At 37.8% G+C, this 25,236-nt stretch overlaps 1 protein-coding gene across 4 annotated transcripts in view; it reads left to right on the top strand.

The window, feature by feature from the left end:
* Positions 1 to 25,236, top strand: part of Rere (arginine-glutamic acid dipeptide repeats) — a 396,954-nt gene that overhangs the window by 220,414 nt on the left and 151,304 nt on the right. For 3 of the 4 annotated variants that reach the window (XM_071617313.1, XM_071617315.1, XM_027947554.2), the window contains 3 exons: positions 2,551 to 2,656; positions 4,328 to 4,424; positions 17,214 to 17,318. In XM_071617313.1, the coding sequence (XP_071473414.1) occupies positions 2,551 to 2,656; positions 4,328 to 4,424; positions 17,214 to 17,318 (308 nt within the window). The remainder of the gene's footprint in view (positions 1 to 2,550; positions 2,657 to 4,327; positions 4,425 to 17,213; positions 17,319 to 25,236) is intronic. The other variant, XM_071617314.1, reaches the window with a different exon arrangement.

Raw genomic sequence — 25,236 nt, 5'->3', positions numbered from 1 at the left:
GGATTTGAACTAAAATAAGATTTACTGTATTATTTCCATGAGTCCGTGTTCCCTAGCCTGCCGGGCTGGAGCCAGGTTTCAGCCAGGTTTTATCCTTATCATCCTGGCCTTATTCTCCTTAAGAAACAAAACAAAATGAAAAATGGACCAGTGGTTTTCAACTGGAGATAGTTTTATTCCCACAGGGACATCTGTTGGTGTTCAGAGACATTTTTGGTTGTTACAACTGGATGAGGGATGCCATTGCATTTAGTGGTTGGAAACCATGGATGTTGTTAAATATCTAGCAGTGCACTGGACAGACCCCCAACAAAGATCATCTGGCCCAAATGTCAGTGGGTGCAGAGGTGAGAACGCAGGTATTAGTATATTTTATGTTAATGGCTTTAGCTTTGAGTACTCAAGCACGCTTTGCTCTTTCCCTGGGTTTTTAGTTTTCTTTCCACAGCGTGTAATCTCATCCTAATCCTGCTGCTTATCACTCAACCTAGGGAAGTTGCATATTTTTGGAAGAAGGAAAAATAATTGTTCCTGTATCATGAAACAATCCTTATGCCTGCCAGGAATATTCCTGGGTGGCATACTCTGGTCTCCTAGACCTTCTATCTGCGTTCCTCAGGCCTTGGTGTTTGTGCCTCTCTCCCGGTGTGCTCAGCAGTTGGAGGCTAGACCACAGAGAGGATTAGGTTCTTCTCGGTGTTGTGCTGTCGTCATGCAGGTGGACCATGTGAAGTGTGAATATGTCTTCTACTTTGTTTTTATTTATTTCTCAGGTCTCCTCCTTTGTTTAAAAAATAATCTATTGGAATCTCTAAGTTCTGAGAGACTTATGGCAGGTCCCCCTCTCCCTACTCTCAGAGTTTTTCTGGGTCAGATGTTACCTCCTCCATACTCTTCTCCTTTACCCACAACATTTATTCTACTTATTTCTCAAACTGGTTTGTCCTCTTTCCACCCCCTTCCCCCCGCCCCTTGTAGAATAGGCAGTGCAGAATAATTGTTTTGTTTTGTTTCTGTGATGGTAGGGATCAATCCCAGGGTTGCATGCCAGGCAAGAGCTCTACTACTGAGCCACATCCCCAGCCCCAGAATAAGTTTCATCATTAAATTTTTCACTATAGAAGTACAAGAGGGATTAAAGACTAAAGACCGTGCATCATGTAGGATTATTCTCTGTATATATTGTCTATTTTATTAAAAAATATAAAAGGCATGCCATTTGACGCAGTTAATTGCAAAGTAAGATAATTGCAAAGTAAGATTCTTTTTGTATATGATATTGTGGAATAGACCTTCTTCACTTTGGAATTCTGAGGGACTTATGGCAGGTCCCCCTCTCCCTACTCTTTCTGGTTCTTTTAATGGCTTAACTATTTTAGCAAAGGGTGTTTGGAACCTTCCTGGTCTTTAATTGTGGTCTATATTTATGATCTCCCATTAAAGCAGGAAGCATCTTCATTAATGAGGGCACTTAACATAGTTTAGGATTTAACCATCACTCGTTCCTTTCTGACCAGTGGGCCCTGTAATGAGAAGGTAGAGGCTGCTAAGAGGCGCCATATTGCATTTACCTTGGGGAAATAAGGTCCTGCACTTGGGTTGAAAAGTATTTATGAAGCTTCAGGAAATCTTCATGCATTCCCTGTTGAACCGCTTCATGACCAGGAACATAGACTAACTGTAGCTTAAGGCTAACTTAAGCTATAGCCCTATAGCCTTCAAATGGAAGGACAATTTTATCCCCATCTTTTCTGTTTTTTTTTTTTTTTGCTGTGCTGGGGTGGAGCCCAGAACCTCATTGTAGGACAGGCAATTATTCTGCCACTGAGCTACACCCCAGCTTTGATTCCTTATTGTTTGAATGAACTGGAATAAAGTTGACTTTTAGAGATACCATGATTAATTGTCCTACAAACATTTGTAGGAAGATGATCAACACTGAAGTTCTCATTATTAACCAGTAATTATGTACTAGTGGTTCTATAACAATTCAAAGACAAATAAGACATGTGCTCTGGGTTCACAGCACCTTCATCACTACCTATCACCCCTACTTTGGCATAAAGCAACAACTGCAAAGTTCTGTGGCAAAACAAAGTAGAGGTTGACTCTGGTATAGTCTGCATGATAGACCTTGGAGATAGGGTGACTTAGTGTCATGTCTTGCTAGGTAAGTTCTTTCTAGTCACTTGCTTTTAAAGAGCCTTATCAGTATGCTCTAATGATAATTACTTACCAAGACGATTGAGAAATAAGATAGAAGGATGTATTCCTATAGTATTGTATACTGTTGAATGAAAACACGATATTGAATGAAATAGTTATTCAAACTGGGGAGATACAGCTTCAGAATTGATCTCTTTTGTTTTCTGAAATAAATCCCTTTGAGGAGTAGAGTTAGAGGGGATTTTGGACAAAATACACTTGGGTGCTGTAACTGTTTGTCCCTGTCTGCTGCCCGCCTCCTTACAGGGTTTCAATCATGGGTGTGATCTGCATTTTTAGACACCTGAAATCCTGTTTCTAATGCTGTTAGATTTTCCTTTTCAGAGTAAGAGGGACCATCTACTCATGAACGTCAAATGGTACTACCGTCAGTCTGAAGTTCCAGATTCTGTGTATCAGCATTTGGTTCAGGATCGACATAATGAAAATGGTAAGTATGTCCTTCTGATTTGCTTCTTATAAATCTTAGGTTTGAGTAAAGTTCTTTCTAAAAATCGTTAATAGTCATTATGTAAATTTTCTCTAAAAAAGAACTTTTTTTTTTTTTTTTTTTTATAAATAAGAACATTGCTGGAATGCCCCTAAATCCTAGCTCTTTCATTATTTTTTACTTTTCTTAAACTTCTGAACATGTGCCCATAGTATCTTCATCTTAAACTTGGACTAAAGATAATTCTTCTTTGGAAATATCAGTAATTTCATTCTTTAAATTCCCCTTTTTCACCTCCGAGTCAACAAGTACTATTTTAAAATCCTATAGGATTGTCTTTCCCCCACCTCCCACCCTCCCAATCTGTGTTATTGAGGTTCCCTGTATTTTCAGGGAAGTGAATTTCAGTTTTCAAAGCAAAGTTTTCAGAATTATCTTTCAGAATTCAGTGTGATACCTGACTTTGAGAACAATAGGAAGGAAGATAGTTCTGGGCAACTGATTTTTTTTCTTTTCCCCCAAACATTGTATTAACTTTATTGGCACAGAAGATACATACATAAAATGTATGTTACATTTGTATAGGTGTATAATAGCATTTTTAAAAATTGATTCTCAAGAAACGCTAGGCCTCATGCTGTATGATTGACATTAGTTACCCATGAATCCTGTGAGGCAGGCTTGTCCCTGTAGTTCCACATGAGAAAGCTGAGTTCAGAGGTGCTGTGGGAGTTGCCCAGGATATACATCTTCTCAGTGGTGGTGCTGGAGTGGGAGCAGGCTCTGTCTGACCATGATGTCTGGTCTCATCTGCTCTTGCATCGATTGTCTTTGCTGATAGTCTTTGAGTCCACAAACCAGTGATCAAAATGATTTTGAAGAATAATGTTGTTTTTGGTACCCTACTCATTCACGCCCCCCCCTCCATCTTTGAAATAATAAAAACTCTGTTAAAGCAGTTAGATCATTACTCTTTATTAAAAGATAGTGTCTTACTCATTCTTTTTTTTTTTTTTTTTTGCTGAGGGAGGGGGTGATGGAGATTGAGCCCAGGCTTGCTTTATTGTGAGCACTATCTCCAGGCCTTTTTATGTTTTGTTTTGAGACAGTCTCCCTAAGTTTGAGGCCCAGGCTGGCCTCAAACTTGAAATTCTCCTGCCTCAGCATCCCGAGTCACTGGGATTATAGGTGTGCACCACTGTGCCCATCTTGGTCATTCTTGTCAACTGAATCATTGTATGGCTTTATTCCATTCAGGAGTATTTGAGGGTGAGAGGGAAAGACAGGATCACTAAATATTTAAGTATTCACAAATTGCTAGGATGTGTTAGTTGTTTGTTTCTGTTTACTTCTTTAGGTTTTTATTTATTAAATTAATTCAATTAATTCGTTTCGGAAAATCAGGGACTTAGTAAAGGGTGTAACACACAGCCAACAAGATAATTTGTCAATTGTCTCAAATTGTATACTTTGTTCTTTTTGTGTATTATTCTCTGCACTGTTTTGCACACTTAAGACGTTGACCAGACCTGGCTATTTATTGGGCTTTCTTCAGTGGGAGGTGAACCTGAAAAAAATGTTGTACAAAAACTTTCTATCTCTTTTGGGGAAAATTGGCTTTAATATCCTCTTAGGTAATTAATTATTATTACTATATATTTTTTTGGACAGATTCTGGAAGAGAACTTGTCATTACAGACCCAGTTATCAAGAACCGAGAGCTCTTCATTTCTGATTATGTTGACACATACCATGCTGCTGCCCTTAGGTAAGTACTGGAGGTCTCCCATTATCTCTTTTGATGACCATTACTATTAGTCAGACAACTCTTAGTAAATGGTCTCAGTAAGCTAACACTTTAAGTAATTGAGATTTCAGAGGTTGCCAGTGACTTCATTAATCTGACTTACCTCTCTCTATATTTTTGTTCTAATTTATTTTTTTATACCCTTGCTCTTTTATTGTATCTTTAGCTCCTTGAAATTGAATATTCTGATATTATTTGATATTGAAGGTAAAATGTTCTGATTGTCTGCAGTTTACTTTCTAATGATTGATTCCTTACCACTATAAAAAATGAAAAAATGAGTGAAGCAAATATGGCAGTATACTAATTAATTTTCTCAGCAGAATTTATAGAGATTTTCATTCAGCTATTATTTCCATTTTATGTATATTGGAAAAATTTCCTACCAAAAAGTTTGGTGTAGGGGGTAGGGAAAATATATTGAAGATTTTATTTTGAGACAAAAATAAATAGTCTTAATATCTTAGGTAATTTAGCAAAAAAGTGCCCATGATCCTCTTCCTAATATCCTAATATCCTAATCAAGAATACACCCATATGTCTAGATACATTTTGCATATACATGGCAGACTTTGGACTTCTTTGGTAGCATAAGAAGTACAACTACTAATATTCTTAAAGTCCCTTCCTTGCTGAAAATAATAATAGTGCAGTAAAAGAACTATTTTCTTTGTTAAGGAATATGATTTTTAAAAAACTCACTGGGATTTGCCAGCTTTTAGCTTCACTACAGTGGGGTAATTTCTGTTTTACAGTGCTCTCAAGGTATTCAGTAAAACATCTAAAATCTCTTGTGCACAGCTACACAGTTAAGGCCAGTTACTTCAAGGCAAATTAGGGCAGATTCTGGCAAACTTTTGGGACCAGATATATTTCACATGGCCTCTGTCTCAGCTATTCAGCTCAGCTATTCTAGCACAAAAGCCATAAGCAATATCCGCATAAATGAGGTGGCAATATTCCAATAAAACTATATTTATGGACACTAAAATTTGAGTTTCATTTAATTTTTCACATCAGGAAATACCATGTTTCTTTGATTGCTTTTTTCAGCCATTTAGAAATGTGAAAACTATTCTTTCACACCATATGAAAACAGGTGGTAGGCCAGACTTTGCTTGCTGGCCAGCAGTTTGCTGACCCTTGTGATAGGGGAAGGAGTAGTTGTAGTTAGATTTGACTTCTAACAGGACTTTAGATTAATATGTTTAGAGAATTCCTGTGGTGGTTTCTGAACTTTTTCTAAATCCGTACAAGCTTTTTTATTTCTTTGGGAGGTAGCTTTCCATTCTTAAGCCTGTTTGCTGAACAAAGCAAGTTAATAGAAGGTTGGCTTGATTGATGGAACAGTTAGATTGTTAGCAAAGATAGGTAACAAAGCTCTTATCTGGCCCTCCCCTCCCCTCCCCTCCCCTCCCCTCCCCTCCCCTCCCCTCCCCTCCCCTCCCTTCCTGAGGTAAATGATGTTAAGGGATTTAGATATGTAACTCTTACTATTCAACCTATTTTGACATAATTGCATAAAATGGATACATATGAGTATTTATCAATGCTGGTCAGATTTGTAGAGTAATATTCATTTTATTGTAGCATTTTTAGAAGAGCCATTTATCTCATCTAATTCCAGCTGGATCCAGATAAATTTATTCTAAGTAGGTTTACACTCAGATACCTTCTGAATATCTGTAATGGAAGCACTGTCCTTACATTGGCCCACTGCAGCAGACACTAGAGATTCTTTTTCCTGGGTTTGATTTTTTTCCCCCCTTCCTGTGGCACTTTCTTTGAAGTTGTCATGAAAAGTGGTAGCTCTGTTATAAAATTTTCATCTTGTTTTGTTACCTTCAAAAGAAAGCCTCTCTTTGCCACTTTGTCAACTGGATTAAAAAAACAAATTTTTTTTTTTTTTTTAGTTATTGATGGACATGATACCTTTATTTAATTTATTTATTTTTATGTGGCGCTGAGGATGGAACCCAGGCCTCACACATGTGTGGCGAGCACTCTACCACTGAGCCACAACTCCAGCTCCTCAACTGGATTTTTTTTCCAGATAGAAAGGTGATAAGGTACTGAACAATCTGGCTAGTAGATTCTTAGTAATACTTGTTGATGCGTGGGCTTGACTGGCATCTGTTCCTCACACTTGGTTCTTACTGCTGCATGGCAATTCCATCACTTTTTCAGCAGTAGTGTGCTCCCCATGAGAGGAGCTTTGGCTGGCCCTTCACCTCCCCTCCAAGAAAACAGAATGGAATGGCAACACCCCCAGGAATGTCTGTCATCCCTTTTCTCCTCACCAAGGTTAGATTACTTTAACTTAAACCTGTGTTGGGGGTGATTTGAGTATTAAGATTCAACCTTTTTTTCCCCAATTTTGCTTTTTTTTAAAAAATATTTATTTATTTATTTTTAGTTCTCTGCAGACACAACATCTCTGTTTATATGTGGTGCTGAGGGTTGAACCCCGGGCCGCACGCATGCCATGCGAGCGCGCTACTGCTTGAGCCACATCTCCAGCCCCCAATTTTGCTTTTCACAGTTTACTCACAAAAATTAGTTCTTTCTTTCTTCACACACATATAAACCAATACTGCCAAAAATAAATAAGTAGTGTGTGGACACACATAAGGGGTGGAAGGAATGTAATGGGGAAACCACAAGGACAAAGGAAAAGGTTGGTAACACTGGGCTGATCACCCTTCTCTTCAAGTGTCAGAGGCTCAGTTCTATGGATTTATTTGGGCTCAGAGTAACTCTTGAGGGGCTCTGGCCATTCCATTCACTGGGGAGGTAACAGGTACACCTTTTTCTTTCAAGTTCTTACTAAAGTTGGGTTATAAAGGAGGAGTGAAAGCTTTTTCCTTTAGTCATCATCATCAAAAGGAAAACAAAATTCCTTTGTATCCTCTATGTGAATTGTGAGGCTAAAGCTTTTCCTTACCAAAACTAAACTATCCGCTTCTTCCAGTGCATTCTTACGTATTCATTTCTAGAAGTGACTGTGGACCTCTGTGGTTGTAGTGATATGTGATGAGGCAGCCTGAGCTGGCCCTCATCTACCTTTCAGCAAAGTTCCTACAGCTGCTTACTTTCATAGTTCATTACACTACACTTACCAGTAGCTACCATTAGTAAAGCTAGCATTAAAAAAAAAAAAAATTTTTTTTTTTTTTTGTAGATGTAGGTGGACAGAATGCTTTTATTTGCTTATTTTTATGTGGTGCTAAGGATCTAATTCAGTGCTTCACACATGCTAGCCAAGCACTTTACCACTGAGCTACAACCTCAGCCACAAAGCTAGCATCTTGAGTAGAATATTTCTTATGTTCTACTTATTCCCAGGTAAGTATTTTTGGCCAATCTTGTGGTGTAATGGGGGAAAAAAATGCTTGATTGAAATTAGAAGACTTTAGTTTGAATTGTGACTCAACCACATAGCTTTGTGACCAGTGTAAAGTTTGTTAACCTTTGAATTATCATTTTGATAAACCTGTTTAAGGTGGCATGTCTGAGTCACAGCATCCTGAACCAAACACATACCTTCTGATTCAATACTCACTGCATCAGGTGTGTGGAGGCCCCTCACAGAGCAGCTCATACTCAGAAACTCTCTTAGTATTCTCTTTCACAGTACTCTGCTCATTGAATCTGGGTTTGTGAAAGTGTAAAAGGAAGAAAATTAAAAGTGAAATTAATTTTGTGCTGAGTTAGTGAAGATGTGAGAACTCAGCATCCACTGATTTTGTTTTTTGGTGACCTGTTGGATGTTGGATGGGTTCAGTGAGTTTTCAGATTACTTTAGGTATGTCTCCAGATGATGTCATCTGGAGATTCTCCGAAAATGGACAGACAAACCTCAAAACTTGCAGTTTGTTTGCCATGTCACTAATTTCCCCCTGTGGATAATGTTTTGTTGGTGATCCAGGGATCTGAGACAGTTGCTTTGCAGTGGGACTAAAACTTTTTAGCCTCAGGTTTACTATCTGCTTCTTCCAGTGCATTCTTAAGTATTGGTTGTGTGGACAGACAGTACAGGAGATCAGCAGTGGCTTGTGGGTGGCAGGCTGCTTTCCAGCTTTCTGATTATGTGCTGCCTACTTCAAGTAGCCAGGAGGAAGAAGTCCTAGGGTAGGTCAGGCTACAAGTAATCACCTTACCTGTGATTCATACAATAGGAAGATGTCTTAGGGTGAGTTTTCTAGAAGCCCAGGGCCAAGACACCCTAAAAAACTATTTTGGGTTTCTAATCTCCTTATTAAATCCTGAATTAATTCATCTCCTATCTTGTTATGGGCAAATAGGAAAAATATATATGTGTGCGTGTGTCCCAAATACATATAAATATATATAAATACCTTATCTATATTAAACCTACGTTTATCATAATATTATAAATACCTTATCTATATTAAACCCACATTTATCATAATATTATATATTATGCATTATGTATATTATATATGTATTACATATATACAATCCCTTAAAATTTGTGTATATTTAGGAATTTAAACAGATTAATTACATCTGTGGACTATTCTTCAACCATTTTTTTGCCTGTTAAAAATGTACTTTAGTTCCTGTGAGTTCTTAGGAGTTTCATGGTGTCACCAAGCTCTTAGTTTTGTAGCTTAGGACTTATTTTCTGGCTTTACTCTACAGTTGTTTTATATGCGATTTTTTTTTTTTTTTTTTTTTTGGTAACAGGAATTGAACTCGGGAGCACTCAACCACTGGGCCACATCCCCAGCTCTGTTTTGTAGTTTTATTTAGAGACAGGATCTTACTGAGTTGTTTAGTGCCTTGCAGTTGCTGAGGCTGGCTTTGAACTCGCAATTCTCCTGTCTCAGCGTCCCAAGCCACTGGGATTACAGGCGTGTGCCACCACACCCTGTTTATGCGAAATAATTTTCACTGTGTTGTCTTCACATGCTTAGTGCTTCACTGTTACCACATTCTGTTCTGTCAGTTCATTTATCCATTCATTATTTAACCACCTTATTGTCCTACTGGCCAATTGAGGGTTATCTGTCAGGTGCTGGGAACATGAAAAAGATACTCTGTATGTCCTTGGATACTTCAGAGTCATTAAAAAAAATATTTGGAGCTACTTTTTGACACAAAGAAAAGGTACAAGTACTGACTTTTTCATGTATTCTCTCTTAAACTCTCACAATGGGAGCATCTTCTTTTAATTATGGTGCAATGATGAGAACCAGGGAACTGACTTTAATGCAACCCATTGAACTAAGGATTTTCTTTCAATTTCAACAGTATGCTTTTTGTTGTTGTTCTTGTCTTGGGGTCATATTTGGCATCCCACATTGCTCTGCATTCTGTAATGATTCCCTAGTTCATTCTTGTCTGTCATGATATAATCTTGATTTTTTTTTTTTTTTCCTGTACTGGGGATTGAACTCTGGAGTACTTAACCAATGAGCCACATCCCAAGCCGTTTTTTGTATTTTATTTAGAGACAGGGTCTCACTGAGTTGCTTAGGGCCCCGCCAAATTGCTGAGGTTGGCTTTTAACTTTTGATACTCTTGCCTCCCAAGCCACTGGGATTACAGGTTTGTGCTGCCATACCTGGCCAACCTTGATACTTTTTAAGTAAAGAGTATGGATTAATTATTTTGCCACACATTCCTCAGTTTAAGACAAATTGGTGTTTTCACACAATTGCATTGAAGATAACACATTTTTTGCAAGAATACTACAGAAATAGTGTGTCTGAGCTGGGGATGTGGCTCAGTGGGTCCCTGGTACCAAAAAAGAAAAAGGGGCCGGGCTCCCAGTAGCCCTCCTCCTTTCAAAGATAGCATGCATCACTTCCCTGGTCCCTAGTGCTGTCTTAGGGACCAGGGCTTTCACACAAGGGCCTTTGAGGGTCAGACTATGTAGCAGGAGCTGAGTAATTTACTCCCTGGTTTATCTTTTCTGCATTTTCTTTTCCCAGATGTGCAAATACATTTTCTTAGGATCCCCTCTCTCATAAAGGGCAAAATGCTATTGAAATCCTTTGTCCTTTGCATTGTTCACTTTGACAGTATGTTTTGGGAATTGCTCATATCAGTTCGTAGAGATCTCACTCATTCTAACATGTACAGTACTCCTTACATGAGATGGATTTCTGATGGTTTATTCCTTTGTTTTCCTGTGTATAGGTATTTAGGTGGTTTGTAAATTTTGCCGATGTAAGTGATGCTTCAGTGAATATTCCGTGCAAACATATTTTCTTATTGACTGTGCATATCTTCAGGGTAAATTTTATAGTAGTGGGATTGCTGTGTGGAATGGTTTATGTATATGTGGTTTGTTAACTATTACCAAATTTCTCACCAGAAGGTATGTACCAATTTGCATTTCCTCTGATGATGTACAAAACTGCTTATTTTTTCAACATTCGTTTTATTTAAAAAAATTTTACACCAGATCTAGCATCACATGATTGTAATCCTAATGACTTAGGAGGCTGAAGCAGGAGGATCACAAGTTCAAAGACCAGCCTCAGCATGGTAGTGAGGCCCTATGCAACTTAGGGTCTCAAATTAAAAAAAAAAAAGCGGGGGGCGGGGGCGGGGGAGCTGACGGCTGGCGACCTGGCTTAAACACTTATATACACTACTGTCTATCAGGTTAGAAGTGTATTGGTAGTTTTGTTTTACTTTATTTCACAGTGATTTTGAATATGATCAGTCTTTTCTGTTGGGTTTTTGTCTTTCATTTTTAAAAAGTTCTTTATATGTCTGGTGTATGTTATATATATGACACATTTTCTTCAACAAGCGCCAGTTTTCTTTTGATTTTGATTAGGTTTTTTTTTTTTAATGAACAACACTTTTATTTAATCAGATGAATAGTCTTTTCTTTTATGAATGCCTCCGGAATTTAAGCCATATTTAAAGTTTTTTCCTATAACATATTTAAGGAAGAATTGTACTCAGTTGTCCCAGCACCATTAGTCAAGTTTATTTTTAATTTTTTTCCCATACTGGGAATTGAACCCAGACATACCCTACCACTGAGCCACATCCCCAGCCTTTTTAATTTTTAATTTTGCAACAGGGTTTCACTCAGTTGCTTAGAGCCTCTGTAAGTTTCTGAGGCTGGCCTCGCACCTGCAATAACTCCTGCCTCAGCCTCTGAAGTCATTGGGATTACAGGCGTGTGCCACCACATCCACTTATTTGTCTTTAGCCTAATAGATTGAAATACCAGCTCTGTCTGAATTATTTTCCATATATAATCTGGATTTTTTTTCTTTCCTTTTTCTTTTTTGTTTTATTATTCCATTGTCTATTTATATGCTTGCACTATATTCCTTTAACTAAAGAAGCCTTATAGTATGATTTAATATCTGATATAGTTAGTTCCCCTGTTGTTTAGTTATTTGTTTTTCCATGTGATCCTTAGTGTTATTGCAGTCCATAATAGTGTGTTAGCATTAGTGGTGGGATTGTATTCAGTTTATTAATGAGGTTATGGAGAGGTGCGGTGTTTGGTTTTCCTATTTAAGAGCAAATTGTGTTTTTCCGTAAGTCCCGCTGACTTTTGTGCCTTCTAGGAATGTTTGAAATTTTTCTTCATATAGGATATTACACATTTTGATTACTTTCTTCTTAAGCACTTATCTCAGACATATATTAATATATTAACCCTTAATAATAGACAATGTACATTCTTTTTTCTGCAGTACAATAGAGAAAATATCTGGTAATAATGCAATGAGCCTATAGTTTATTTACTATGAGCAAGACTGTTTCACCTGGAAATTTTCCAGTAGCTCCTGGGTGTAAGAGGAAATACAAGCTGAAATTAAGGAAGTTAAAAAACTTAATGTTGTATTGAATACAGCGGTGATCAGAGGGAAATTATTTGCATCAAACACATCAAAAAAATTGAAAAAATTTTAAATGAATGAAATTCCAAGATTAAATTATAAAAACAACAATGGAGTCAAAACAATGCAGTGTTTTTTGCTGAATGTGTGTAGAGCAGATGCATAAGTCAATTATATTTGAAAAGTGAGAAGGCAGAAGGGAGATTTCTAGAACTGATAAGAATGGATACTAGTGGATGTTACAAGTTATGTGTATACATTGTTATACTTAGAGCAAGCTTTAGGAAAACTATGCCAAGTATGTGCTCAAAAACAGTAAATATAAATCAAGATGGGATTCTGAAAAAAGTACCCCACAGGAGGACTACAAGGAAGAATGCAAAACTGAGGAAATAAATTTTTTAAAAATTCTGTACCTGTTTCTAATCCCAGTGGCTCAGGATATCTAGACAAGATAGTGATTTCCTCAGTATTTTTCCTTATTTGTTTTCATGGTCAGGTAAGAGTACAGAAATACCTCTACCATGAGCATTCCGTGTGTGCTGGCATGTTCTTCACAAGTTTTTTGGGGGTTCGCCTGTGCTAGGATGTTCGAAAACTCTTAATTATTGGTGGCTTGTGGGAGTGAATATCTAGGTCATTGTTCCCATTTGCACTGCCTCCTTGCATGGTGAAATTATCTTCATGTCCTTCATTGTCACATGGCCCGCTCTGCCTGCCAGAGGACTCCTCCAATAGCACAGTACCTAGGGCACCTTCTGTACTGGTGAATGTCAGGGTACTGGTTTGAAGGGCTTCCCTGTCTTTAGTTATGTTGCTGTTGACAGTGAAGCATTGCTTTAGGTGGGGAGAAGGCAGAACCTTATAACCTCTGGGACAGATGTTTCAGCAAGGTGGGGGGAGCAGTTTTCTCTTAACAGTCCCACCTTATCCATTCCATGAAACAACATTTAAGTTATATCCTGCTTTTGATAGAGAAGAGGACTCAGGAGTGAAAAACAAAATGCAAAGTTTAAAATGGTACCTATACTACATGCACACCTATGCACATATTTCTAAATGTTTGCATTGCTCTCCAGAAAGGTGATATGAAGCAGGCACTTTGCCACTGAGTTACATCCCAACCCACCATTTGTTTTTATTTTCATGTGGATGGACACTTGAGTTCTTTTTCAGGTACTGTGAATAAAGCTGTTCTAAATAACAGCAGTAAGAGAAAAGTATAATAAGGGGAATAAAGATAAAAGGAGAAATTAAAGGGGAAATGGCATTAGAGGTAATTAATCAAATCCTGTTTTTAAAAATTCTAATGTCTCATTTAAAAATACATATATATGGGCTGGGGATGTGGCTCAAGCGGTGACGCACTCGCCTGGCATGTGCAGGACGCTGGGTTCGATCCTCAGCACCACATAAAAAATAAAATAAAGATGTTGTGTCCACGGAAAACTGAAAAATAAATATTAAAAAAAATAATAAATAAAAATAAAAATACATATATGAACAACTGGAATTTTTTCAAAGAGAGCATATTGGTTCAGTGTCACAGACTCTGAATATCCTATGCCATAAGAATATATCTTAGGGAAGAAATCATATGATTTTCTCCAAAGCTAGGGTTTTGATTTGATTAAAGCTAGTATCATAATTAATGGGAACACGTAAGAGATTTCCAGTGAGATCAGAAACTAAATAACAGTGTTTACTCTTTTTATTACTTTCTGTATTGTACCAGAGGTATAGTGCAGTTAGAAGCATAAGAAAGGTAAAGAAGAAGTAAAACTGTGTTTCTTTGCAAATAGCATACTTGGAAAGACTTAAAGAATGAATGGTGAAACTGTGAACCTGGTGTGGCGGCTGAGAAGGAAGAATCACTTAAGCCCGCAAATCTACACCTGCTTGAGCAATATTGTGAGACCCTGTCTCAGAAACAAAACAAAACAACCAAACCAAAAACCAAAACCAAAATCAAAACAAACCTATATAATATAATAATGAAAGAATTCAGTTGAGTTGCAGGATATAAAGTAAACATACAAAGAGCAGAAACATTCAAGACACAAACAGTAAGCAAATAGAGGACATAATGGTAGAGAAAAACCCCATTGGTTGCAGTTTCATAGCCATTTATCAGATGACATGCTTCAATTCCTAATGTTTGACTTTTCCTAGCTAGTTATTTTGCCCTCCCCAGGAAACATTTGACAATGTCTTGAGACATTTTTGATTGTTAAAATATGTATGTGAGGGGCTAGGGTTGTGGTTCAGTGGTGGAGCGCTTGCCTGCCATGTGTGATTCGATCCTCAGCACCACATAAAAATAAAGAAAATAAAGGTATTGGGCCCACCTACAACTTAAAAAAAAAAAATGTATGTGATTATGCTTCTGGGTGGGGGACCCAGGGGTGTAGCTAAATGTCCTAGTATTCATGGGAGTGCCCCTGACAGTATTAGTCAGCAACACTGAAATTGATAAACTCTGCCCTAAACTTGTTTGATTTGTAGTACCTATGTTTAGAATTGTATGTTGCTGGGATTCTTATTTGTTTAATTAATTACTCCAGGTGAAAAATCAAAAGAATAATAAAATAAGAATTGTTTTCTTTGATATTGAACAGTGATGGTAATAATAACTTATTCTTCATAGCATCGTAGTATGTAGAGTTTCATAGACTTTCTTTTTTTGTGGGGGAGTACCGGGGATTGAACTTGGGGCACTCGACCACTGAACCACGTCCCCAGCCCTATTTTGTATTTAATTTAGAGACAGGGTTTCACTGAATTGCTTAGTGCCTTGCCATTGCTGAGGCTGGCCTTGAACTCACCCTCTTCCTGCCTCAGCCTCCAGACCTGGGGTTACAGGCATGCACCACTGGGCTCATAGACTTTCTCTCTGTGATTGTCTTAGTATTGTTCAAGGTAGGTATAATAGGTGTAATTATCGTGTTTAACTGAGAAAGGACTTTATTTGCCTCCTCTAAGCTCCAGTGTCTAAATCACTTTTGATGGATGGGTAGCTGGTCTCAGGGTGAGCTCACTATTCCAGCTCAGTGACCTTACTTGCTGCTGCTTTTCCAGAAGCTTATGTTAGCTTTATTTAAAAATCAGAGGATAGGTTCTGGGCCTGGAAAGCTGACATCTGCTTTGTGTATTCTTTGAATTGACTCTTGATATCTACTTACAGTAGGAATGTTACAGTGCTTCCAGTAAAAATTCCTGGGTGACGGAAATGTTCTATAAATCTGTGCTGTTCGGTAGGAGCACCAGCTATGTGTGGCTATTTAAATTTACATTGATTAAGATTAAGTAAAATTTAAAATTCATTTCCTCTAAATTTTATCAAATTCTAAGTGCCTAGTCACCCTGAATTGTTTTCTCCTCTGTAGTTAAAGGAACTTTAATAAGCCAACAATGTCATTATTTAATTTAAAAAATGGAGGTGGTTTGAGCCATTCTTAGCCTCTGTTCATTACTGAGGCTTTGGTCATAATTAAGTCCTTGGGGAAAGGAAGAGTTTTAAAATTTCTTTGTAGGAAATGAAGGTACCCCCTCTGGTATCCCTCTGCCACTTTTTCTCCCTAGCTGTTGAGTCCGTTGTTAAGGTGCATATGGAGTGGATTCTAGACTCTGTAGACAGCCTGCTGGGGTTGGGGGTTGGGGTGAGCATGGGAGGGGGGGACAGGATGGGAAATCCTGGAGGCTTGCTTTAGATGTTGTTGATGTGAAACAGGGTTTTTTGATCCTCTGATTTCCATCTAATTGCATCACAGGCTTTGGCTTCCACTTGACATTAAAGTTACCTTCTGTGACCACCAAGTGAGTTCAAGTTCTTTCAATCATCTGCCTCCTTGGAAACCTTTATATTACGCGCGTGCGTGCGTGTGTGTGTGTGTGTGTGGGTGTGTGTGTGATATGTGTGTCTGTCTGTTAGTGAAAGGCTGGGCCCTGCTGCATGGTTTAATGTTTCTAGTATCTTTGAGTTGGGTTCTTGGTACCTAAAACATGCTTAAACGATTCTGTCATATTATAGTTTTTAGCTACAAGGTGGTTTGACTTTTGTTGTCAGTTGAAACTAGAAAGCTTACTGCTGTTTATTGCAATATTTCTGTGGGATAGTGATTTCCAACCTAGAGTCAGTTAACTTTACCTGAACATTTGAGGGGAACTGTTTACATACTGGAGCCCATCTTTATGTAAAAAAGTTCAAATTTATGTTTTAATTTCTAAGTAAGTTTATTTCTTGCATGTTAAAGAAGAAGAAAAATACTGGCCTGAAGCTATATTGCAAAGGAATGTCTGATATGCATTTTAGCTTTAACAGTTTAATATGTAGCATTAAGAAAAGGCCTATTTTGCTTTGATGATTTAGAAAGGTTTTTAGACTGAACTTTCCGTCCATATTTTCCCTATGGTCTTAATCCTCCCCCATTCGTTTCTAATTTGCTTAATATTCTTTTATCACAGTCCTGTCTTCAGTTTATTAATTTTGACTTTATTGCCCACATGATGAAATAAAAACACCTGAGTTAAAAAGTTGTATATTGAAGAAGTCTTGAAATAAGAAAAATATGGAATTTGTAACCTTATTCAACAGGTACCATGAATTTAGTCATTTGTTTTCTTCTCTATTTCTCCAGTAGCATTTTGATTTGCAAGCCAATTGAGGAGCTGGACGTGGTGGCTTCTCAATCCCAGCCACCTGGGAGGCTGAGGCAGGAGGATTGCGAGTTCAAAGCCAGCTTCAGCTATTTAATGAGGCACCAAGCAACTCAGTGAGACCCTGTCTCTAAATAAAATACAAAATAGGGCTGGGGATGTGGCGCAGGTTGAGTGCCCCTGAGTTCAATCCCCGGTACCAAAAAAAAAGAGGGTATTACTAATGTATTTTTTGTCTTTTTCCCCCCAGAGGGAAGTGTAACATCTCCCATTTTTCTGACATATTTGCTGCTAGAGAGTTTAAAGCCCGAGTGGACTCATTTTTCTACATATTAGGCTACAACCCTGAGACAAGGTAAGTGAGTCACTTGTGTCCACTCAGTGAGAACTTTTTTCCTTTTCTCACTTGTGTGTGTGTGTGTGTGTGTGTGTGTGTGTGTGAGAGAGAGAGAGAGAGAGAGAGAGAGAGAGAACATGCATGTGTGTGTTTATACACCTGAATGTAAACTATGTATTTAATATTTAATGTCTTTGGCACCTAAATCAGCTTGTTGCTTTTTCTTTAGTTTTGTTAGGGAAAGGGAAGATGGAAAAATTTGGGTGTTACCTGGGTGGGATTAAAAAATGTAGTTGAGGGCTGGGGCTATGGCTCAGCGGTAACACACTTGCCTGGCATGTGTGTTAACTCATTTGTTTTGTTTGTTGGTAACTCATTTGTTTTGTTCATTCTTCGTAATAAAAATCCCAGGAACACTCACTGAAGTAAGTATCTTTGGTGAGACTACTCTTACAAAACAGAAACTTCCTGTTCCAAACTATTTTGTTAAGATCTATGTAAAAGAATTATGACTTGTTAAATAAAAAGCAATAGGGTCAAAATAATTTCACAAAAAGAATTTTTGGTTTATGTCTGTAATACTCTTCACATAGCATAAGAGTGTGTTTATACATGTGCCCTGGAAAAATTATGTGACTATATGATTTATTAAGGTTTTTTTTTTTTTAAAAAGACCTGGGCATGATTATGCACCCCGTGAGGCAAGAAGATGGCAAATAAGAGTCTAGCCTGAGCAATTCAGCAAGATCGTATCTCAAAATAAATAACAAAGGGTCTGAATGTGTAGCTCAATGTTAGAGCACTTGCCTAGCAAGTAGGAGGCTATGGGTTCAATTCCCAGTACTGGGAATTGGGTTGGGGAAAAGGTGGAGGGTATTAGCAGGTGGTCAAATAATTCATGCTCTGGATACCCAAGACCTGTTTGCAAATGTGAAGATTTAGAAAGAAATAAAAGATTTAGCTTGGCTCAAGGAATTTTACTTTATTATCCATTGGATATAATTGCAAAACAAATATTATTTTAGTGAAAACTTTTTCTAGAAGATGTTGAGAAATGATATACAAAATTTAGAGTATTCTTAGGACAGTCACTGAAGAGTTGATTAAAGGGAGCATGTTTCATTGTGATTGCACAAGGCTGCACAGAGCATCATTGGGGCATAGTATACACTGGTTTTCTATCTCTTCCTCTCTTAGACAGCAGCTGTGAGAGTAGGAGGATTATGCTCATCTATTTTTGCTTACCTCTTAAGAATACTTATTTTTTTCTTTATAATACAGTGAAGCTTGAGCTTTTTGTTTTCAAAAGAAGGCCACAGTCTAATGATTTAAAAAAAAAAAAAACTGGTTGATGGAAATATTTCAGAAGTTTCTTTTTAAATTTTGAAATGTTTTTTTTAAAATTATTATTATTATTATTTGTGTGTGTGTGTGTGTGTGTGTGTGTGTGTTGCTGAGGATTGAACCCAGGGCCTTGTGCATGCAAGGTGAGCACTCTACCAACTGAGCTATAGCCCCAGCCCCAAAATGTTTATTTTATATGTGCATTGTCATGTCATTCTGTTGCCCAGGCGAGTTTCTGTATAGAGACAAATGAGTTGGTGGTTGTCATGTTGTTGTCAGTGCTGTTTGTTATTGTTATTATTTTGGTGCTGGAGATTGAACCCTGGAGCCTTTTACTAGGGTTCATTTGAGCTACCTCCCTAGTCCTTTTATTTTTGTTTTGAGACGGGATCTTGCTGAGTTGCTGAGGCAGGCCTCCAACTTGTGATCCCCTTGCTTTAGTAGGTAGGATAAGGGATATGCCACTGTGCCTGACTTGGTCGTCGTTATTTTAGTGATTCCATACTTATTTAACTGTGATAAATATGTTGCACAAGTTAAGAGTGCATCAGCAATTAACTAAAATAGTTTTTGTCTTTTAAATATTCAGCTCTAAAATTCATAACAATCAAGTTTATTTTTTTTACTAGTTTAAGTTGTACATCTGTTTTGTTTTGTTTTATACTGGAAATTGAGATACTTGACCACTGAGTACATCCCTAGCCCTTTTCCTTGAACGCTTATTAAAAGCACTATGTAACTTTTCTCTGTAAGCTAGAGAGGTACACAGATGTCTATTTTTTTTTTCATTATGTGTTGCTTGCAGTCTTTCAGGGTGATATTTCTCATCAGGTAGTGTTTATATGGGGTGACACTGAGAGTGCTGGGGGCCAAACCCATGGCCTTCTGCATGCTAACCAGGTGCTCTATCACTGGGCTATATTTCCATCCCTCAATTTTGAAAATGTGGATTAGGTATGCAGTAGAAACATATTGTTTGTCTCTGTATACAAAAAAAGAACATAATTATGCACTTTTATAAGGTCTGCATCCTGAATCACAATATTTTGAAATTTGTAGTTGCTGTTTGTTCAGTTCTACACTTGTATTCTCTCGTTGCGCTTGTGCTATGTATATTTTAAGTGCTTGAGAGATGTTGGTTGAATTACATTCAGCAAATATTTGAATGTTTACTTACAAATAAAGTTTGAGGCACATCAAACTTCTCACAGTTCAAGAGTCAAGGCCCTTATAGAAATTTGGTACAGGGCTGGAGATGTGGCTCAAGTGGTAACGCGCTCGCCTGGCATGTGCGGGGCACTGGGTTCGATCCTCAGCACCACATAAAATAAAATAAAAAAATAAAGATGTTGTGTCCACCGAAAACTGAAAAATAAATATTAAAAAATATTAAAAAAAAAAAAAAAAAAGAAATTTGGTACAGTGCTGGCATGGTTGGTGCATGTCTTTAATCTGGGGAGTTGGGACTCTGCGGTTGGAAGATTGCAAGTTCAAGGCCACTCTCAGGCACCTAGCAAGAATACACACTCTGGGCATTCTAAGAATCGGGCTGTACATAAATCAGATGGAGGAAATGCAGAAAGTCTTTTCATACTTTGTTAAATCACACACATTCCTGTGATCTTTTGAACAGCTGTGGATAAATGGGTGTGTATTCTTGTAGGAGTTGCCTGCTTCTGACTTGGTTTCAAGTTTGTGAGGGATGAAGCTGTGTGATGAACTGGTTTCTGATGCAGTTTCCTCCTCACTTTAATGAGTGGGACTAGGGTTGCAGTCCTGGCTACATAGTGCTATGTGCCAGTCCTTGACACCCTGTGCCATTTAGGTAAGTGGAAGTTCATGTGGAAAGGAAATGTCAAGCTGTGTGTGTGTGTGTGTGTGTGTATGTATATATGTATTTATTTTACTGTGAAATGCTCCTCTGAGATGGCACATGTATTAATAAGACCACTGGAAGTTGAGGGCTAAGAATTCTGTGACTGTGAAGTGATGACTGCTACCTTCCCTTTTAATAATGCAGGAGTTTAACACTAAGTGAGCAGTTGAAACTGAACTTTAAGATGGAACTATTTCTCAGAACAAACTTTCGGATACTAGTTAAAAGTTAATGTACGTATTTTTCTGTAATTTAGTATATCAGCACTAAAATTTTGAATTTTTTTTCACATTCATTTTCATAGATCCTTTTAAAATCTCAAGAGTTCAGTTCCCCTTTTATTTCTCCCCTAATCTGGTCTTTATATTCCTGAATGATGTGTCTTGTCAGGGACCTGGTCTTTCTGAACTTTTGATCCTGATTGTATTACTACTTAGTTGAACTAATGTACTATAGTGTGAATCAAACCAACTGTACTATAGTGTGAATCAAACCAACTGTTCTTTGCTCTGTGATTGTGGTTTATGCCTTTAAAATTTGGGGATAGTAGATTTCTTGATAAGTGCCATAAAATTACTTTAGTATTATTAAGTATAAATTTATATTTCATTTTTACTTTAGAATGCTAATCATTAATATAATAGAGGACCTATGATAATACTTATCCATGATTTCTTCATTCTGAAATCTGAAAGCTCTGAAAATCTAAAACTTTGTATACTAAATATAGCACCCAACTCGTTTGGTGACCAAACCTGGCCTGAAACCAATTGAGGCTATTTCTGTTTTTAATTTAGTATACTTCGTGTGAATGTGCACCAATTTTGTGGTAAAAATATAAATATGATAGTATATTGGTTATAGCTTAGACATTCCTGGGGTGTTACATACTGTGTCATATATTCACATAAAAGTAAAAGTCTAAAAAATTTGGAATTCTGAAAAACCTTTGGTAGACCATTGACCCTCTGGTTGATAATGTTCACAAGGAAGTCTGAGGACCGTGGATTCTCAAGTCTGTCTGGAATATTGATTCTAGAATCCTTTGCAAAATATGCAACATTTGCTAAGTTTCTTCATTGACCATAGTGAAACCTACCTAACAATATTTACTGAGTATATAAACAAGATAATGTGAAATAATATAATTTTTATATTTGGAGTTTTTAATGAAAAATCGGAACCAAAATTGAAAGAAAAATTATTGAAAAATAGATTTGGAGTTTTTATAGCAAATGATCTTACCTTTGCTAGCACTTTGATTTTGCTGAACTCATCTGTCCTTTTTCCTACCTTCTCCTCTCCTCAGGTCTAGTACTCCACCATGGGCCAGTGCCTTTTTTCCTATACCCCTGGGTGTGTGTCTTCTATTCCTGGGAAAAGGTCCCTTAATGGTGGATAAGTGATGTTTCCATCAGTTTTTATAGTGTAAATGTTTTTAGTTGTAGAAAGAACCTATCTGTGCAGTGTATTCATCTTACTTAGGTGTTCCCATCCCTTCTGTTCAGAAGCAAGCATCCTTCACCTGTTGTTCAGTGGGGTCAATGGGAGGAAGGAGGGATGTGTGGGATTCAGAAGTGGTATAGATGCATCTGGGGTTCACATGACTTCTGGGAAGACTCTAGAAATAGGCCACAGACAGAAACACTTGGGGGCAGCCTGGATGCATATATGCATGTCCCTGTGGGCAGGCGGATGATGATTAGGAACAGCAGTACAGGAATGAGGTCCAGAGTGTAGTCAGCATCAGGAAACAGACATCTAATGTTCCAGAGTATCAGTAGGGGCCTAGGGATGCAGCTCAATGATAGAGCACTTGCTTGGCATTCCTGAGGCCCTGGGTTTGAGATACATTCTGTGTAAAGTAAGGCTTGGTTAGAGGAAACATAGCCCCATTTCTAGAATTGGAACTTAAGAATAAAAGGGACACAGTGGTGTATTTGATTCCTGATCACTAAGTTTAGGGCTCCTTCAGATTCTCTGAGGAGGAGAGCTGTTGCCGTATTCTGAGTTTGGACTGCATGGTAGCTGGGTGTTAGGTGGCTTCAACTTGGGAACCAGAGCACCATGGGCAAAAAGTAGCTAGGCAAGTCACTCATTGCCCAGTGTTTCTGTGCAGCAGAAGCCATGATATACGGATGTGTAGGGCCTGTAAAGGTATTTTTTAGTTTGCTTTAGATATACTTAAATTTTGAATTTGGAATCTTATATACATAAAGAAGAGTCATGAATAGAATATATGTTTTACCCACTCACCACTTGTTAACATTTTGTCCTATTTCCTTTTTTCTTATATATTTTTTCTTACTACCTTTTCAACTTCATTACACATTTACTTTATTATATCTTTTCTTGCCATATTCATCTTTGTGTTTGCCATCTTTGCTTCATCACTTTCTATGTATTTTCCGTTGGTTGTTGTTTGGAGATGGGGTCTTGCTGCATTGCCCAGGCTGGCACTGTCCTCTGGTATGAGTGATCCTCCCGTCTCAGCCTCTCAAAAGTGGCTGGGACTACAGCATGCACCACTATGCCCTGCTGACACACTGTTATTCTTTCCTGAATGGTCTGTGAGTGAGCTTCAGACAGCAGCCTTCTCTTCTCCAAATGCTTCAGTATATATTTCCAAGAAGAAGAATGTTCTTAAAATCAGGAAAGTTAACATTGCTGGAGTACCACATGGTCCATATTCAGACTTTGCAAGTTTTTCCAGTAATGGTCTTCTTAGTAATTTTCCCCCTGTGATCCTTCCTGCATCACCTTTTCATTGCTGTGTCTCTTTACTGGCCTTTGCCTGTCTTTATTCTCCTGATGTTTCCTTACCTTTCTATATTTTTCATGACATTGGCTTTTCTGAAGAGTAGGAGCCAGTTTTACCAAATGATCTTTAATTTGAGTTTGTTTGATGTTTTCCCTCATGATTAGTTATGAGTTATGAAATTTTTGCCAAAAAATGGTGATTTTGATTTTGTGTTTCAAGTGTATTTGTTGAGATACAAAATAAAATTGTTGGGTGGCTCTAAACAGATGAGATATACATTGTTTTTGCCTGAGAAGAGCTCCCAGTCTGGGGACTGCCAGAGGGTTAGGGGAGGTAGAGAGTGGTTGGAATTGTGGGAGACAGGATGTGAAGGAGAGGAGGTCTGGAGAGCCACTGGTGACAGGAAAAAGGGGCCTTTGTCTTGGTGGCCTGTAAAGAATACCTGTGAGATGCCAGTGTAAGGAAAGACAGTGAAGAGGATGTTGATGTTAAGTGGCTGTTACTCCTGGGACCCAGTGTAACAGAGGTTCTGATGAAGTGCCTGTGGTGTTTCCTAGGTATCTATTGAGATGGAATATACAATTTTGAAAATGTAATTTGCTTGACTTGCTGTAAAGTAACTTTCTACTGTGCTTCATGTAATCGTTCCCATGGTTTCTCGGAGTAGTGATGAATATATTAAATTATTAGTTTCTAGTGATTTCTCCCAATGAACATTTTCTGTGTGAAAAGGTTTGATAGGGTTTTTTTTGTTTTGTTTTATTTTAATGGATCCTTCTGAGAGGAATTCCTTTCTGGTCATATTTATATTACTTGGCTGCCACATTCTAATTCCTTTACTTTTGTTTTCAGAAAGTAATTTTCTTTAGATTATTCCTTATTAAACCCGTTCTGTAGACATGCTTCACAAACCAACGAGGAGAACCTATTTCATGCATTGGGTCAAAAGGAAAACTTATTTAAGTGTATTTGGCATGACTTGTATTTTACAAGTCATGTTTTGAGCAGAGTAAGATTTATTGACTCATGGTCTTAGTTCAGAGCATGGATAGGAGACTGTGGGCATGGACTTGATTCTGTGGTGCTGACTTTTCTTCACATTTCTGGGAAACAGAATTCACACTGCCTTTCCATCCTGTCTTGTTCTTTATGGTTTCTGGGGAGACTGATGATCTTCCTTTTTTTTTCTTTTTTAATTTTAACTAAGTAATACATAAAATTATTTCTGAGGTTGCAAGTGGAAACTAAGTCTATCTGTAGAGTTTCTTTATAAGGTGGACAGCTCAGTTTGCTGTCTATGGGAGGTGGAGATTGGGAGAGAGGGCATACACTGTGTTTTTAATTAAACTGAGTTTTAATAGAAAAATGTCTCCACTTTGGTGTAGACAGTGAGAGTGCTTTCCTAATGCTCACTACATTAAGAGGGGATGACCTTATGGATTTGGAAATCTTTCTGAAGAGACCTTAATGAATTTATTTATTTATTTTGTGGTGTAGGGAATTGAACACAGACCTCATGTGTGCTAGGCAGGTGCTCTACCACTGAGCTACATCCCCAGCCCAGTCCTCAAATATGGTTCGGGGGTGCTCAGGTGTTTGCGGCATGGTGTTCTTTGAACTCTTAACTTGAATTTTCCTTGCTCTTCTTACTGTGAGAAAGCCAGTCTTCAAACCATATTGGATTGGGCTAGTGTTACTTTAGGGAACCTTTTAATTTAGTATTGAGAGTTTTTAGCTTCTTTAAGGAAGATCTAAATCTTTGCATACAGTACAGTTTTGGGTTGTTGTTGTTGTTTTTTTTGGCTTCGGTAAGTTGTTGAGGCTGACTTCAAATTTGTGATCCTCCTGTCTTGGCCTCCAGAGTCACTGGGAATTACTCTTCTTGTCATGCCCTCCAGACACTGTGTCTGTTTCTGTGTGACAGTACCATGCACTCCATAGGTTTACCGTGGTAT

Source organism: Marmota flaviventris, chromosome 10, assembly GCF_047511675.1.
Source record: "Marmota flaviventris isolate mMarFla1 chromosome 10, mMarFla1.hap1, whole genome shotgun sequence".
Lineage (NCBI taxonomy): Eukaryota > Metazoa > Chordata > Mammalia > Rodentia > Sciuridae > Marmota > Marmota flaviventris.
This window is presented reverse-complemented; position numbering and strand designations above follow the sequence as displayed.